The sequence below is a fragment of the Pteropus vampyrus genome, unplaced genomic scaffold (genome assembly GCF_000151845.1).
Source record: "Pteropus vampyrus isolate Shadow unplaced genomic scaffold, Pvam_2.0 Scaffold93, whole genome shotgun sequence".
Taxonomy (NCBI): Eukaryota; Metazoa; Chordata; class Mammalia; order Chiroptera; family Pteropodidae; genus Pteropus; species Pteropus vampyrus.
Window position 1 is genome coordinate 510,439 of NW_011888874.1, and position 12,383 is coordinate 522,821.

The 12,383-nt window shown below is 43.5% G+C and overlaps 1 protein-coding gene across 1 annotated transcript in view; it reads left to right on the top strand.

Annotated features, from left to right (window-relative positions):
• The window catches only part of DNER (delta/notch like EGF repeat containing), a 177,785-nt gene that overhangs the window by 7,861 nt on the left and 157,541 nt on the right, over positions 1-12,383 (top strand). The window contains exon 3 of the mRNA XM_023532936.1: positions 1,830-1,996. Within this exon, the coding sequence (XP_023388704.1) occupies positions 1,830-1,996 (167 nt within the window). The remainder of the gene's footprint in view (positions 1-1,829; positions 1,997-12,383) is intronic.

Consider the following 12,383-nt stretch of genomic DNA (forward strand, 5'->3'; position numbering starts at 1 on the left):
TGAGAAGAGAGTGTTCTGTTTTGTCAGAGTTAAGCTCTTTCAGATTACATACTGCCCATTGTCACTCTCTGGTGGGCATGAGGACCAGGCAAAGGGAAGCAGTGTTGGCTGAACACCCGCTGTGTGCCTTGCGGGGGGGCGAGGGTGGAGCCACCATTATAGAGCCATCCTTGTCCTGTTGGATAGCTCCCACTGCCCATGCTTCTCTGTTCCTATTAACTGCTACCTCCTCCCCCTGCAGCCGCCATGCAACAAATTGGGCATTTGCTGTCCAGCCTTCAGGGACTGCCGAAGACTGAGGAACCCTGTTCCCGGTTAACCGGTGTGCTGTATCGGCCCCTTTTTAAGGGGACACTGGGCGTTACAGACATCTTCCATTCCTCCGGGGAGTTTTTGCCCACCTCGCTGTCTAAGCAGTGAAGTCCCTGAAAATGTTGGGAGGAGGGACTTTGTTACCCCGCACCTGCATCCCTTCCCCCAGCCTCGACTCACTCTGGTCGGGGAAGGAAGGCGTAAGAGCCAGGATGGACGGTGAACTTGAACTTTGGGCACAGGGGAGAAGTCCCCCAGGTGCAGCATCTGAGGCAGCTTCGCGTTCTGCCAGCAGGGGGACCCCAGTCCTCAGCGTTTCCTTGCTCATCAGGCAGATGAACCCCCACAGTCAGGAGCTGGTTTTAGGGAAATCAGGTTCATTAGTTTCTTCTATGTTTTTAAAACCATCTCCCAGTCCTCTCTTGTCTAGGTCATATTATTTTACTTCTATAAGCCTTTCTAAATAGTACTGGTCTTCTATCTCTTTAAATACCATTTTTCCCCTTTCCACAAACCTGGAATTCCCTAAGACCCGCTTAGGCTGCAGAGCTGGGCAGAAGTAGCAGAGTGTGACCCAGGCGAAGTGAGAGGGGGCTGCCCAATAATCTTTGAGTGCTCTGAATTCACCTGTGGGGGTGACTAGCCCCTTCCACGTTAATTTATTCCCAATTCTAATTCTCAGCCCTTTACTGAGCACCCTGTTGCGAGCCAGGAGCTCTGAGCTGGGCTGGGGGCAGCACTGTGCACGGAGTGCACGATCCGCTCCCCCAGGTAGAGACCCAGCCCTCTGGGGATACAGAGGAAGGGAAGGACAGCTGCTGGGTGGGGGATCTGGGGATCAGGGAAGAGGTGATCTGGAGGCTAAGCCTGGCAGAACGACAGGTTTCCCAGGCGGAGGGGGAGGCGAAGGCCGGGAGCTAGGATGGAACCTGTGTGGGGAAGAGACAGTAGCTCTTGCTGCCTGAGAACCGGGTTGCATGGATGGAGGTGCCGGTTTGTGTCTGAGCGGGTAGCTGAGGCTGAGGTCACTTAGTCTCCTAAGGCATCTCATTCCTGAAAACAAGAAGAAGTCAGGGGAGGCCCAAAGCATGGGAGGTGACATAGTTTTGCGTATTTTGACAGCACACCTCTCAGGTGGCTGTTTCGGGATGCATTGCACCGTTAAAATAAATCAGACCAAGCAGGACTCTATATTGTGCGGAGGCGGAAGTTGTCTCTACAAGAACTCAATATACCTTTTTCTTATTGATTAAAATTGTTCCTGAAAGGTGAATTATCTGTTAGGGGTTTGTGGTCTATTTTTGATCTAGTGGGAGACGCACATTTCTCCCAAACGTGGGAAATGACAGCCACGAGCGTGCACAGAGTGGGTGCTTGTTTGTAAGATCATCGAAGCAAGTCCCCGATACCTTCGTGGATATACACGTCACCTTTATTTTCATTTTTCATTTGATGGGCTGGTTCTAAGGTGAATCTTTCTGAGTGGGCCTTTCCGCTGACTCCATTCCTGCTTGCAGAATTCGGCAAGATGCCACCGCCTCGCTGATTTTGCTGTGGAAGGTCACGGCCACAGGGTTCCAACAGTGCTCCCTCATAGATGGCAGGAGCGTGACCCTCCTCCAGGCCCCCGGGGGCCTCGTCCTGTTGGAGGAGATGCTCGCCTTGGGACAGAATCACTTCATCGGTGAGTTACGGGTCTTTTACCCGACACTACATCTGGTTCAGCCCAACCTTGGTTTGGTGTTCAGAAACAGTATATGAGGAGTTTTGCCAGGTTTTGCTTATAATCAAAATTAGTTTCTAAGGTAACATTGGCTCAGAGTGGAAAAAGTGTGGGCTCTGGATTTCTGAGACAGCATCCCAGCCCTGGCCAAAGGGTCACAGGTGCGGTATCTTTGGCACTTCAGGCTCAGAATCTCAGTTTAATTTCCAGCTCTTCACTCTGCTTTTTCCAAGAATGGTGGGCACCTCGAGGCACTGACTATTGGTCTTTCAGAAGAACCTTTATTTCCACTTGCTTTTGGCCTGACCTAGGGCCCTGGGCACGGCACCCTCAGCAGACGAGTTACCACTTCTGAGCCTCAGAACTGACTCAGACCACGCTCGTGCCTCCTCCGTGGGTCACTTCTGACTTTCACTCTTTCTCAGACGTGGTTAAATCTGTAATTTAACCTTCTGTAAACGACCGCACGTCCAGTTAGCTGTTTTCAGGTTCCTCTGCCCTGGAGGAGAAACGGCCTTCAGGAAGCATGACCTTCACCCTGCCACCTGCTCCCTGCTGGACTTTCCCTGAGTTTAGCATTCCGACTGCCCCCTGCACGTGGTCTACGCCCCTCACCCAGCACAGAGTGCCTTTGGGGTTGGGATTTGTAACTTGAGACCTTAGCTGGCCAATAGCAAAGCTACTTTTTTTAGAGCTTGTTCCATCAGGCAGCCTCACTCAAAAGACAAAAGCTCAAGTTCAAACTCTACCCATTCCAGTCTGATGAGTCTAAGCAGCCCCTGCATCCTGCTGTGGATACCTTCTCCTGTCCAGTCATGTGATCCAACAGCTCTCACCTGGAAGATGGGGAGTGGGGGTGAGTGGCAGCACCTGTCTCTCTGGGTGTTAGGAGGGTTTAATGAACACGGCTGTGGAAGTATAAATTACAAGTGTGAGGGATGAGTCTAGGTTACTTTCTGTATTTTTTCTGTATAATTTAGCAAAAAAAAATATTTTGCTAAATTAAATGGAAAATATACATTAAGACATTCCGTAAGAAGCGTGTTTGATGCAAATGTCATAATGAAGATATGACTGATAAAATGAAATACTCAGCTCTATATAATTCGTATTGCATTTTATGTTTGACTGAACCTCCTTTGATGAGATACTCATTTCCCAAATCTAACTTGGGGAGAGCAGAGATTTTCCTCGGTGGAGAGAAGGTAAGGAGAAATAAGCTTTGGGAATGGATGTTGGAAGAGGAGAGGGTGTTTTTTTAACTTCAAGCCAGTTTGTGACTATTAAGATGGTACTGGATCACCAGTTAGAAATTGTGTGATGAAGGATTGTGAAGAGTCAGATCTAAATTTTACTCCCCGAGCTGTTCCTAGTAACTGTCATTTACTTCCATACCCGTTGTAACAAGTTATCCAAAAGGACATTGTTTGCATGTTTTGATAATTAGTTTCGGTTTTACTGAATAATTTTAAAAATTTAATTTCATATATTAATAACTAAGGAATTCTTTCTCAAAAATTACACTTTAGATGATGGTAAGGAGGCAGTGATTTTGAATAACATCCTTTATTTCTCGAAACCGTTATTTTCCATTTTGAAAATTTGTGATCGGGTTTCTTTTAAAGTGTCCTAAGGAGAGCTTTCTAAGTGTTTTACGTGGCTTTATAATGGAGCTCTCAATATTTTAGTGTCATTCTCTTTAAAGGTAGCAGACAATCATGTACGAGCGCCTTCTGGGGAAGAACGGCCAGGTTTTTCACGATGATAAATCGGTTACACCTACACACTGCCAGCTACTTCTTTTTACAAAGCCTTTTTATCTTAAAGAAACAAGATTTAGCTTTTGTGATCATTGCGGAAGCTTTATGCTTACTGCACTGACATTTGTTTAATGCTCTTTTTGTTTAATTTTTTTTAAAAAAGCAGCTCCTTAGATTAGTTTATTTTTCCTATACTGCGCTCTGAGGACATGAATACACTTTAGCAAAGAACCAAAAGACTATTTGGAAGAGGACAACGGCGTTCATTTGACAGATGAGCAGACTGATGCCCGTGTGGGTGGGGTAACACTTACATACTAAAGGGAGAGCAAAGTTCCAGAATTGTGTTGCTGTGTTTAGTCACCATGGCTCCTTTTTTAGAAAGAAGTGTGAATTCACTTTTAGGAATGGGCTCTTTCCTTTCTCCCCCTTACCGTCAATAGATTTTGTGCATGCAACTGATGACCGAAGTATTTTAATATTTCTATGCACGGAGCAGAGGTATCCCTTCTGGGTCTTTGAGAGACAGACTAGGTTGCTGTCACCAGCTTTACACAAATATTCCTTTTTAAAGTTTATCGCGAACAGCCAAACGTTAATGTTCTACACATTCTGGCTGATGGTAACATACTTATATTTGACCTATGTCAGTGCCACTACATTTAATTTTTCTAGCTTTCCTTCATTACCATGTTCTTATGAATATTTATGCTGTTTTATAGAAAGAGACGATAAAATGTTTACAAAGTAGGAAGCTCTTTTTTTATTCCTGTGTCTTAGTCCGTCAACTTCTTTCCTGCTATGTTGTCACCCAGTTCAACTCTTCTGCTCTCTCCTTCAACTAACCTTTCTGTTTTTCCTAAATACGTCTCTTCCAAATATGCTACTCGCTTTTGCAGTGTTTTGGGGTAAATAACTAAATTAACCTTTGTTTGGCGTCTGCTCCATGAGAGCCATGGTAGGTGGTTGCCGGCTCTCCAAGGGACTCATTTGCCCCATAGTTTCTGTGGGGAAACTATGGAAAGATTCAGGACGCCTGTCCCCTCTCTGTGAAGCACAGTTACGGCTTGCCTGTCTGACGTAAGGTCATTTTTTTTTGGTATTTTGTTAACTTGACATCGCTTGGCCACATCGCCGTGTTGGGCAGTCTCGGGGGTGAAGGACAAAGCGGCCCTCTGTGTGTGACTTCTGTGTCAGAAAGCTGTTGGAAGCTGTCACCTCTTTAGGGCGAGAGCCCCACTGGACTCCTTCCCTGGGTTTTATTTCCTTTGGTCACCTGCCCTTAGGTATATTTCCCCTCACTTTTACTGGGTGGATGTCTGCTCTGTCTTTCCATTACCTATCCCATCGTGACCTGGACCCCTACTCTGTCCTTCCCGGGCCTCTGACCCCCACATAGATTCCCCTTTGAGACCTCATTTAAACTCTCCTCATTTGGAGCGGTTCGGAGAAAATCGGCCAGCCGAAGAGTCCACTCCACACGGATGCTCAAGTTTCCTCCGATGGTTCTAAATTCTCACAAACATACAACAGACCACCTCGGATAATTCTCACGGCTGCTTCTCCATGATCAGAAAACCCAGAGGGGGTCTTCTCCGCGTCACCCCTACTTCCCAGCTGCCCACGCGCTCAGAGAAAACCCACTTTTTCCTTGACATTTTTCTCGTTTCTCGTCGCATTGTTGCTCTCTCAGTCTGGTATTGTATCTTCTTCTTTGAAATTATTTTCATTGCGATCCAGCTTATTCTTCTCTCTGTTCTTTCTAGCTGCTCATAATCTGCCTTTTTCTCTTCTCTCATTCTGTTCCCCTGCTCATAATCCGCTATTTTTTCTATCACTTACACGACACTTGTCCCATTCTTCCTTACAGTTTTCAGTACATTTTTATATCTCATTTATATCATAAAAATAGGTTTCTTTTATGTTTAATCACAAATGGTGTTTCATTTGTGACCTGCTATAAAGCTTAATACTTTAGATCCACTTTAACTTCACAAAAGGACAAATGGTGCAACCTGCCACCCGTGATAATGGCCTTGGAGGAGCTGGGGTCACGTCTTTTGGATTAAAGCTCCTAAATTAGCCCCAGAAGTCTGGAAATCAGTGACTCCCAGGTCTCCATATCTGGTGTCTTAACTGGATTACAAACTTCCCCAGTCTGTGCCTGACCCTTGGGTGCCCCCTGGGAGCCGTGGATCACTTTAAATTTCCTCGATTCTAAGTTTCCAGTTTGAAAAGATGCTTGTCATGCAAAACGATTTTTAAAGCAGTGTATTCTCTTTATTTTGTCCTCTTGAGAAATAAGGAGGACTAACGTGGCGCTTTAGTGGGTCCAGTGACAGTGATGACTTTTCTTTTACTGAGGTAACGAGACTAAGCCTGTGTGATGGACCTTCTCGGCCCCAGAGGTTTGGGTCATTGTGGACTCACCTGATACATTTATCCTCGCTGGCATCACGATGCTTCCTCAGAGACGAAGTCTTTTGTAGTCCGATAGATTATACCGACGTGTTTAAAAAAGAACCATGACATTTTCAATACACAACCAACGGATGCTGTTATTCTTGGGCAAAAGATCCTGATCTGGGCTCAGCTGGCCCCTGGTTTTGCAGCAGTCATGGGGGTCAAAGGTCACTTCACGGATCCTATGAATCTTCTGAAAATTCATTGCAAACTCTTATGTGTTTGTGCATCCTTCTTCGGAGGAGCCAAAAGTCCATTGGCTTCTCAAAGACATCTGAGTCTCTAAAGATGTTGAAACTGCCACTTTAAACTGTGTGAGGATACATACGTTCTGTGCTCATTCAGTGACATTTTCTTTGATAGATTTGGCTGCTTCCTAAGTCTCCATATCAAGGAATTTAACCTACTTTTATTTACTTACCTTTTTTAGGCAGCAAGGCTGTAGGAAATACTCAGTTCTGTATTGGTTTAGAAGGTACACATTGCATGCCTCTTACTTCCCAGGCTAGCTTGGATGTGCAGAGATGATTTAGCTGTGGTCTCTGAGTAAATGGGGCCATGAGGCAGAGATGAGAGTTATAGACAAGAGAGGTGCGAAAGTGGCCATTAGATTTAGGGGGAGGAGTCGCTGACTGCCGGGGGAGGTAGGACAGGCAAAGTATTCTCCTCAGATGGACAAAGGGCAGGATGTGACATTTTCATGGCATAGGAGTCTGTGTCATTAAGATAAGTTAATTATAGTGCTAGAAGTTGACTAATGGCCATCACAACGGGAAACAGAACTTAACTTCAACAAGCACGTAACAGAACCTTTGAAAATCCCATTGACTTCTCCAGCTGCCTCTCATCTTGGATATGAACAAATTTATGTAACATTAAGTGCTCTTGGTGTGAATTTTATTTCCCGCATCTCTGTTCATCCTCAGCAGGCAAAGGAGGGACCTTCTAGTCTTTGACATGACTTTTCAGGTAGTCATCTGGAATCCCTTACTAAAGCTCTATTTTCCTAATGGCGAATTCCATCTCTTTCCTCCCTTCTGAGTAAATGATTGCCATGAGCCTCATCCTTTAAACTGTGTTTTGAAAGTAATCTAGCTGCAGTTAGGGTTTCTCAGCCTCTATATGTGATGGCCAGAGCGATCTGGGGGAGAGTGCTCCACGGAGGACTATGATAGGTCGGGTAGGGGTGGTGGGCAGCGTTGGAAGGGGAAAAGTTCCCATAGAAAAGGAGGGGCAGGAGATTGTTTTCCTTTAATGTCATAGTTTGGCTGGACAGCTCCCCAAAGCCGGGCATAGTGACCAACAGTAATTTTTTGCATGTGCCTATTTGAGCAATTTAGGCATCCGCTGTCTAGATGGGTCTTACTGTATCTCAGACCTTTGTTGATTGATTCTTTTGTTTCTTGCTCGGGAGTCAAAAGGAACCAGGAGATAAATGGGCTCGACACTGCCTGTCCTCGTGAGTGCCCCCCGGTCGCAAGGACCACGTGGAGCAGCCAGGATCTGGCTCCCCGTGGAAGATTCAGGGTGGCAGGGAAGGGACGTGAAGAGAAAAGGGCCAGGATGAGTCAGAAGAAAGAATCCCCATGTGGAGTAAGAGATGCTCAGCATACGTGTTCCTCCGACCTGTCGGAAAAGGCCACCAGGAAATGCAGAACCAAACTGGTAGTTCAACTCTTGCAGCTGTGAAGATTTGATGGCCGGCTCATCTCTCTTCTATACACCATTCCAGTGATATTTTTCCTGGCTCTGATGTCTATTTTAATTTGTATTTCAGTGTTGAATGGTATATATTCACTGCGAGCCCCTCGGATCTTATAGAATAAGTTAGGATATAAAGAAATAAGATTATTGGTTGGGACACTTGAAATTTCAGAATATTCTTTGCTATCCCTTGATAACGTCTTCATTGATTATGATATTTTTAGGTCCTTTCGTATAAGGATGGGTATTCTTAGCTCTGACCCAGTAAAGCAGGGTTGATGCTTTGAAATGGCTTAACTCCCCTTTCCCGTAGGCCGGTTGCTGCCAGAACATTTTCTCAAATCACTCCTTTCAACTCTGATAGTGTCAGATACAGCTTTAGTTGTAATGAATCCTTTAGCTTCCAGGTCATCCGCAAACAGACCTGCAGTATTTTGTTAGCTGCTAGGAGTGGAGGTGGAGCTGGATTGAGCATACATCTCACCAGCCTTCTTAAATCTGGGCTTCTCAAGTCTCCGGCCCCTCGGCTAGACACTGGATTGGAATCTTCTCCTCTAAGCCCACAGGAACAGAGCTTCCTCCAGCTTCCTGAAGTGAAATCTAATTTCCTGCAAGCGTAAGCGACCTCTTCACAGCTGTTACCTTGTCTGGCTTCCGTGCGCCTGGGGGGCCCCGTCTCTGTGGTCCGGATCTTGTCTTTGTGACACCCCCAGCAGTTCTGCCTCGGACCGTGCCCAGCTCTTACATGGTGACATCATCCCCACTTCTGAATGTTGTGGTTGGGATCTCTGGTCGCCTGTTCCAGATGTTCACCCAACCCCAAGCTGGCTTCCCGTCTGTTCTCTCTGTGCAGCTGGCATCATTTCCGCCCCCCCCGCCCCCCCAAGCTGTTTCCTTCCCTTTCTTCCAGCTCTTCTACAAAATCTTCGCTTTACCAGCTGTTTAAATCACATTTTTCGCTCTGATAATCTTATTTTCATCCAGTATCACACCATTTAGCCTCTGAATGTTCCCTATTCTCTCTCTCTCTCTCTTTTTTTTTTTAGTATGACGATCTTACATCTTTCATTAAACTGTAAAATTCTAGAGAAGGCCCTGTATCATAGCTCCTTGTACCATGATGGCTGCACAGTGGTCGCCGGAGTGATTACATTTTATTCATATGTAAGAGTTATTCCGCTCAGTAAATGCCATGCAAAGAAAATTTCCAGCTGCAAATGTCAATCTTTAGAATTCTTTGTCGATTTCCGCATCCCACCTCTGTGACATTTAAACTTCTTTTCCCCTTTCATTACATGAAAAGTATTTTACAGGATCAAATGTAAAAAAAAAAAAAAAGAAAAAGAAAAAAGAAAACTAAAGAAACTTTTCATCATCCTTTTGGGAATGCTACATTTTGCACTTTGTCCTTTCAGATATCTTCCTCTGGGGGGCAGGAGTAAAACAGTCCAAAAAAAGTTTAGAAGTTTTACCAGCTATAGAAACGTTAATATCTTCTTTGGCTAAAAAGCTTAAGATTTAACAAAGAAAATGCAAATGTGTCACCTTTTCCTGGTCAGCTTAAAACCGCAGTTGAATATGGTCTATTGAACTCCGCAAAGAGGGGGAATAAACTTGGAAATGTTCAAATAAAAAGTAATAGTTGGAAGAGAACAAAAATGGGGGAAGTATAAGGCTGTCCTAATTCAGGTACCGTTCTTACAGCTCACATTTGCTTAGTTGGAAGATTTCTTTTAAATTTTACTTAAATTAAAACCAGATTTCCATATGATCAGCAATCGAGATTATTCTTGTTATTGGTAATGTATATTAGGACTTTTTTTTTATTAGTTGGCCTTGAACTTGATCGCCCCGCTCCCATCTTTTTAAATATTGTTATTGTCAGCCTCATTTACTTATTGGTACCTATTGATTGTGGTGATAAGCTAAGCAGTGTTAAGAAAGATGCCTTCCATTATGTACATGTGAGGTACTATAGCTGGCAGCCTGAGGCTCACTGGGTCCCACTGAGTGATGGTTGTCCAGGCTAGGGTGGAATTAGGGCAGGTGAGCAAAGATGAATGAGACCTTTCTCTTACCCTTCAGGACAGTCCTTGGCATCAGGCTTCAGAGAAAGGCAGATTGCTGGTCGACCGTAGACCTGACTACTCCATGCAGGATAGTTTACAAGCTCCTAAGGCCATTCTTCCACACGCCATAATATGTGCAAATTCTAGGAAGTAATCAACAGTACTAGTTGATTAGTCCTTCAGAAATAAAGGACAATTGCATGATAGCGTAAAGCTAGATTAAGTCCTTGCGTGCCAGCATGACTAAGTTATGAAGGTGCTTCCGGAGATTTTAGGCACCAGCTTCAGAATTTAGGAGAACAAAGAAGTGGCCGGTAATTCTGTGATTCATGCCTGATGAGTTAGGTGGAGGGGTCTGCTTGGTTTTGAGAAGCAAATTGAAGGTATGTCTTTTTTGGTCATAAATTCTCCTCTCTCCCTCCCATTCTGCCTCATCTTTTCTCCCTCTCTTTCAGCCTTTTATTTAAAAAAATAAAGATTAATGCTTCTAGATTACTGTGGGAAAATTAAATAATGATTAGGACAATTATTTTTATATTTTAAAGAATTTCTTGTTAACTCTGGAAAGAAATACCTTTTTCCCTAACTGATGCTAGTGAATTTTAACCCAAATCTTACCCACAGAATTTGATTGAAATATTTCTTTAAAACTTTCCTTGCTTCTTTTAACTTAGAGATCACCTTCTCGAGGCTTTGCCAGTTTACTGTCACACGCTTTTCTTAGCTTCTGTTAGTGCAGATTTCAACTAACAAAGTAATTTCTTTAATTGCTTTTTTGTACAGTCAAATTTCTGCTTCTTCATAACATCTCTTCTCTCTGTTCTTTCTAAGGTGGAACGATGGGAAAGAGGGAGAGAGGGAAGGGGAGAGAATCAAGAGAAAGAGAGACAGACAGAGAGAACGATTAATTCTCATGACTAAATATATAACCCCCTGGGATTTTGGTATTCTCTCACCAGAAGGAAGTTTTCTAATTTACTCTTGAAAAATGAAAAACGCTCCATGACAGTAGATGATATAAATATAAATAATATTCACACTTTTTTTGGAAAGAAGAACATATTCACTTGTCTGGTTATTTGCTCTTTTCACTTAATGTATCATTTTGTGTTAATAAATATAAACCTATAGTTTTCTTCTTAATGACTGTATAGCGTTCCATTGAATCAAGGTACTATAATTTATTTTATCAACCTGCTATTGTTAAATAATTAATTCCCTCCTTTCTGTTGCCTCTTTAGACAGAATTTCAAACATCATTATTACCGCATCTTTGCCTCTTTTCTGATGATTTATTTGAGTTAAATTCCCTGATATGGAATTTGCTGGATCAAAGGGTTTGCATATTTCAATGACAAATTTGACATCAATTATCAAATTGTCCTTAACCTAATTTTCATTCATGACAACCAGTTTATCTTTGAAATAGTGTATTGTTCCCCTTCCATCGGCTTTTGGCTAGATGCTGTTAACCAGATTCAACTGGACGTTTACGTATACCTCTTAACAACTTCCTTAACAGTCTGAAATTCAGGGAACTCTTTAAGAATAAAGTGGTCATTTACAGTTTCCAGAAAAGGGACAGATCACACACATCTCTTCCAACAGAAGATATTTAAGCTGGTTTCATTACACTGTGGCCTTTGCATGTCAGCGTGATGGTAAATGCAATGGTTTCAGCGTCTCATCGCATTCGCACATTGGCTTATGGTAAAATGGCGAGAAGGGCGTGCAGAGTGAACAAGTGACATTCTGCTGCTCTCATGGCCCCTGTCCCATTGTCAGGCTCTAGTGACATTTCTTCCGCTTGATGTTCTGCTAAGAACGTCCGTCTTCCAGAAGACTGCAGGCCCAGTTTCCTTTCCACCTCTTCGTCTTATTAAATTCTTCTGCTTCCCCACTTCCGGTTTATTTAATCAACCCGCAGTAACTCGAAGGTAGATAATTTAGTTCCATCTATCGTAGATTTTTTTCATGAGGTCAGAATTATTCTTTGAGAATAGGGCAAAGAATTTTCCAGAATGGACAGATGTTCTGAAAACCTGTTCGGGAGGCTTTAGAAATGATCATTCGATTTTGACACAAAATCATGGTAGTTGTAACTGTTTTTTTTCACAAAGATCTGGGGGCTAAAACTCAGAGCAGCAAGTAACTGGACCAAAGTAGGGCGTATCAGCAAGAGGAAATTGTCATTTTCGGTGAAGAATATAAATCATTAGGACTGCATTTCATAAAGACTCCCTTGCTCTTTCTTCTGTAATGCTCTCTCTGACATTTGGGTCTTGAATGCCATGGTATTTTTGGTATTCACACGCATCCTTAACAAGCAGTGCTGTCATGGCTGTTCTGTTT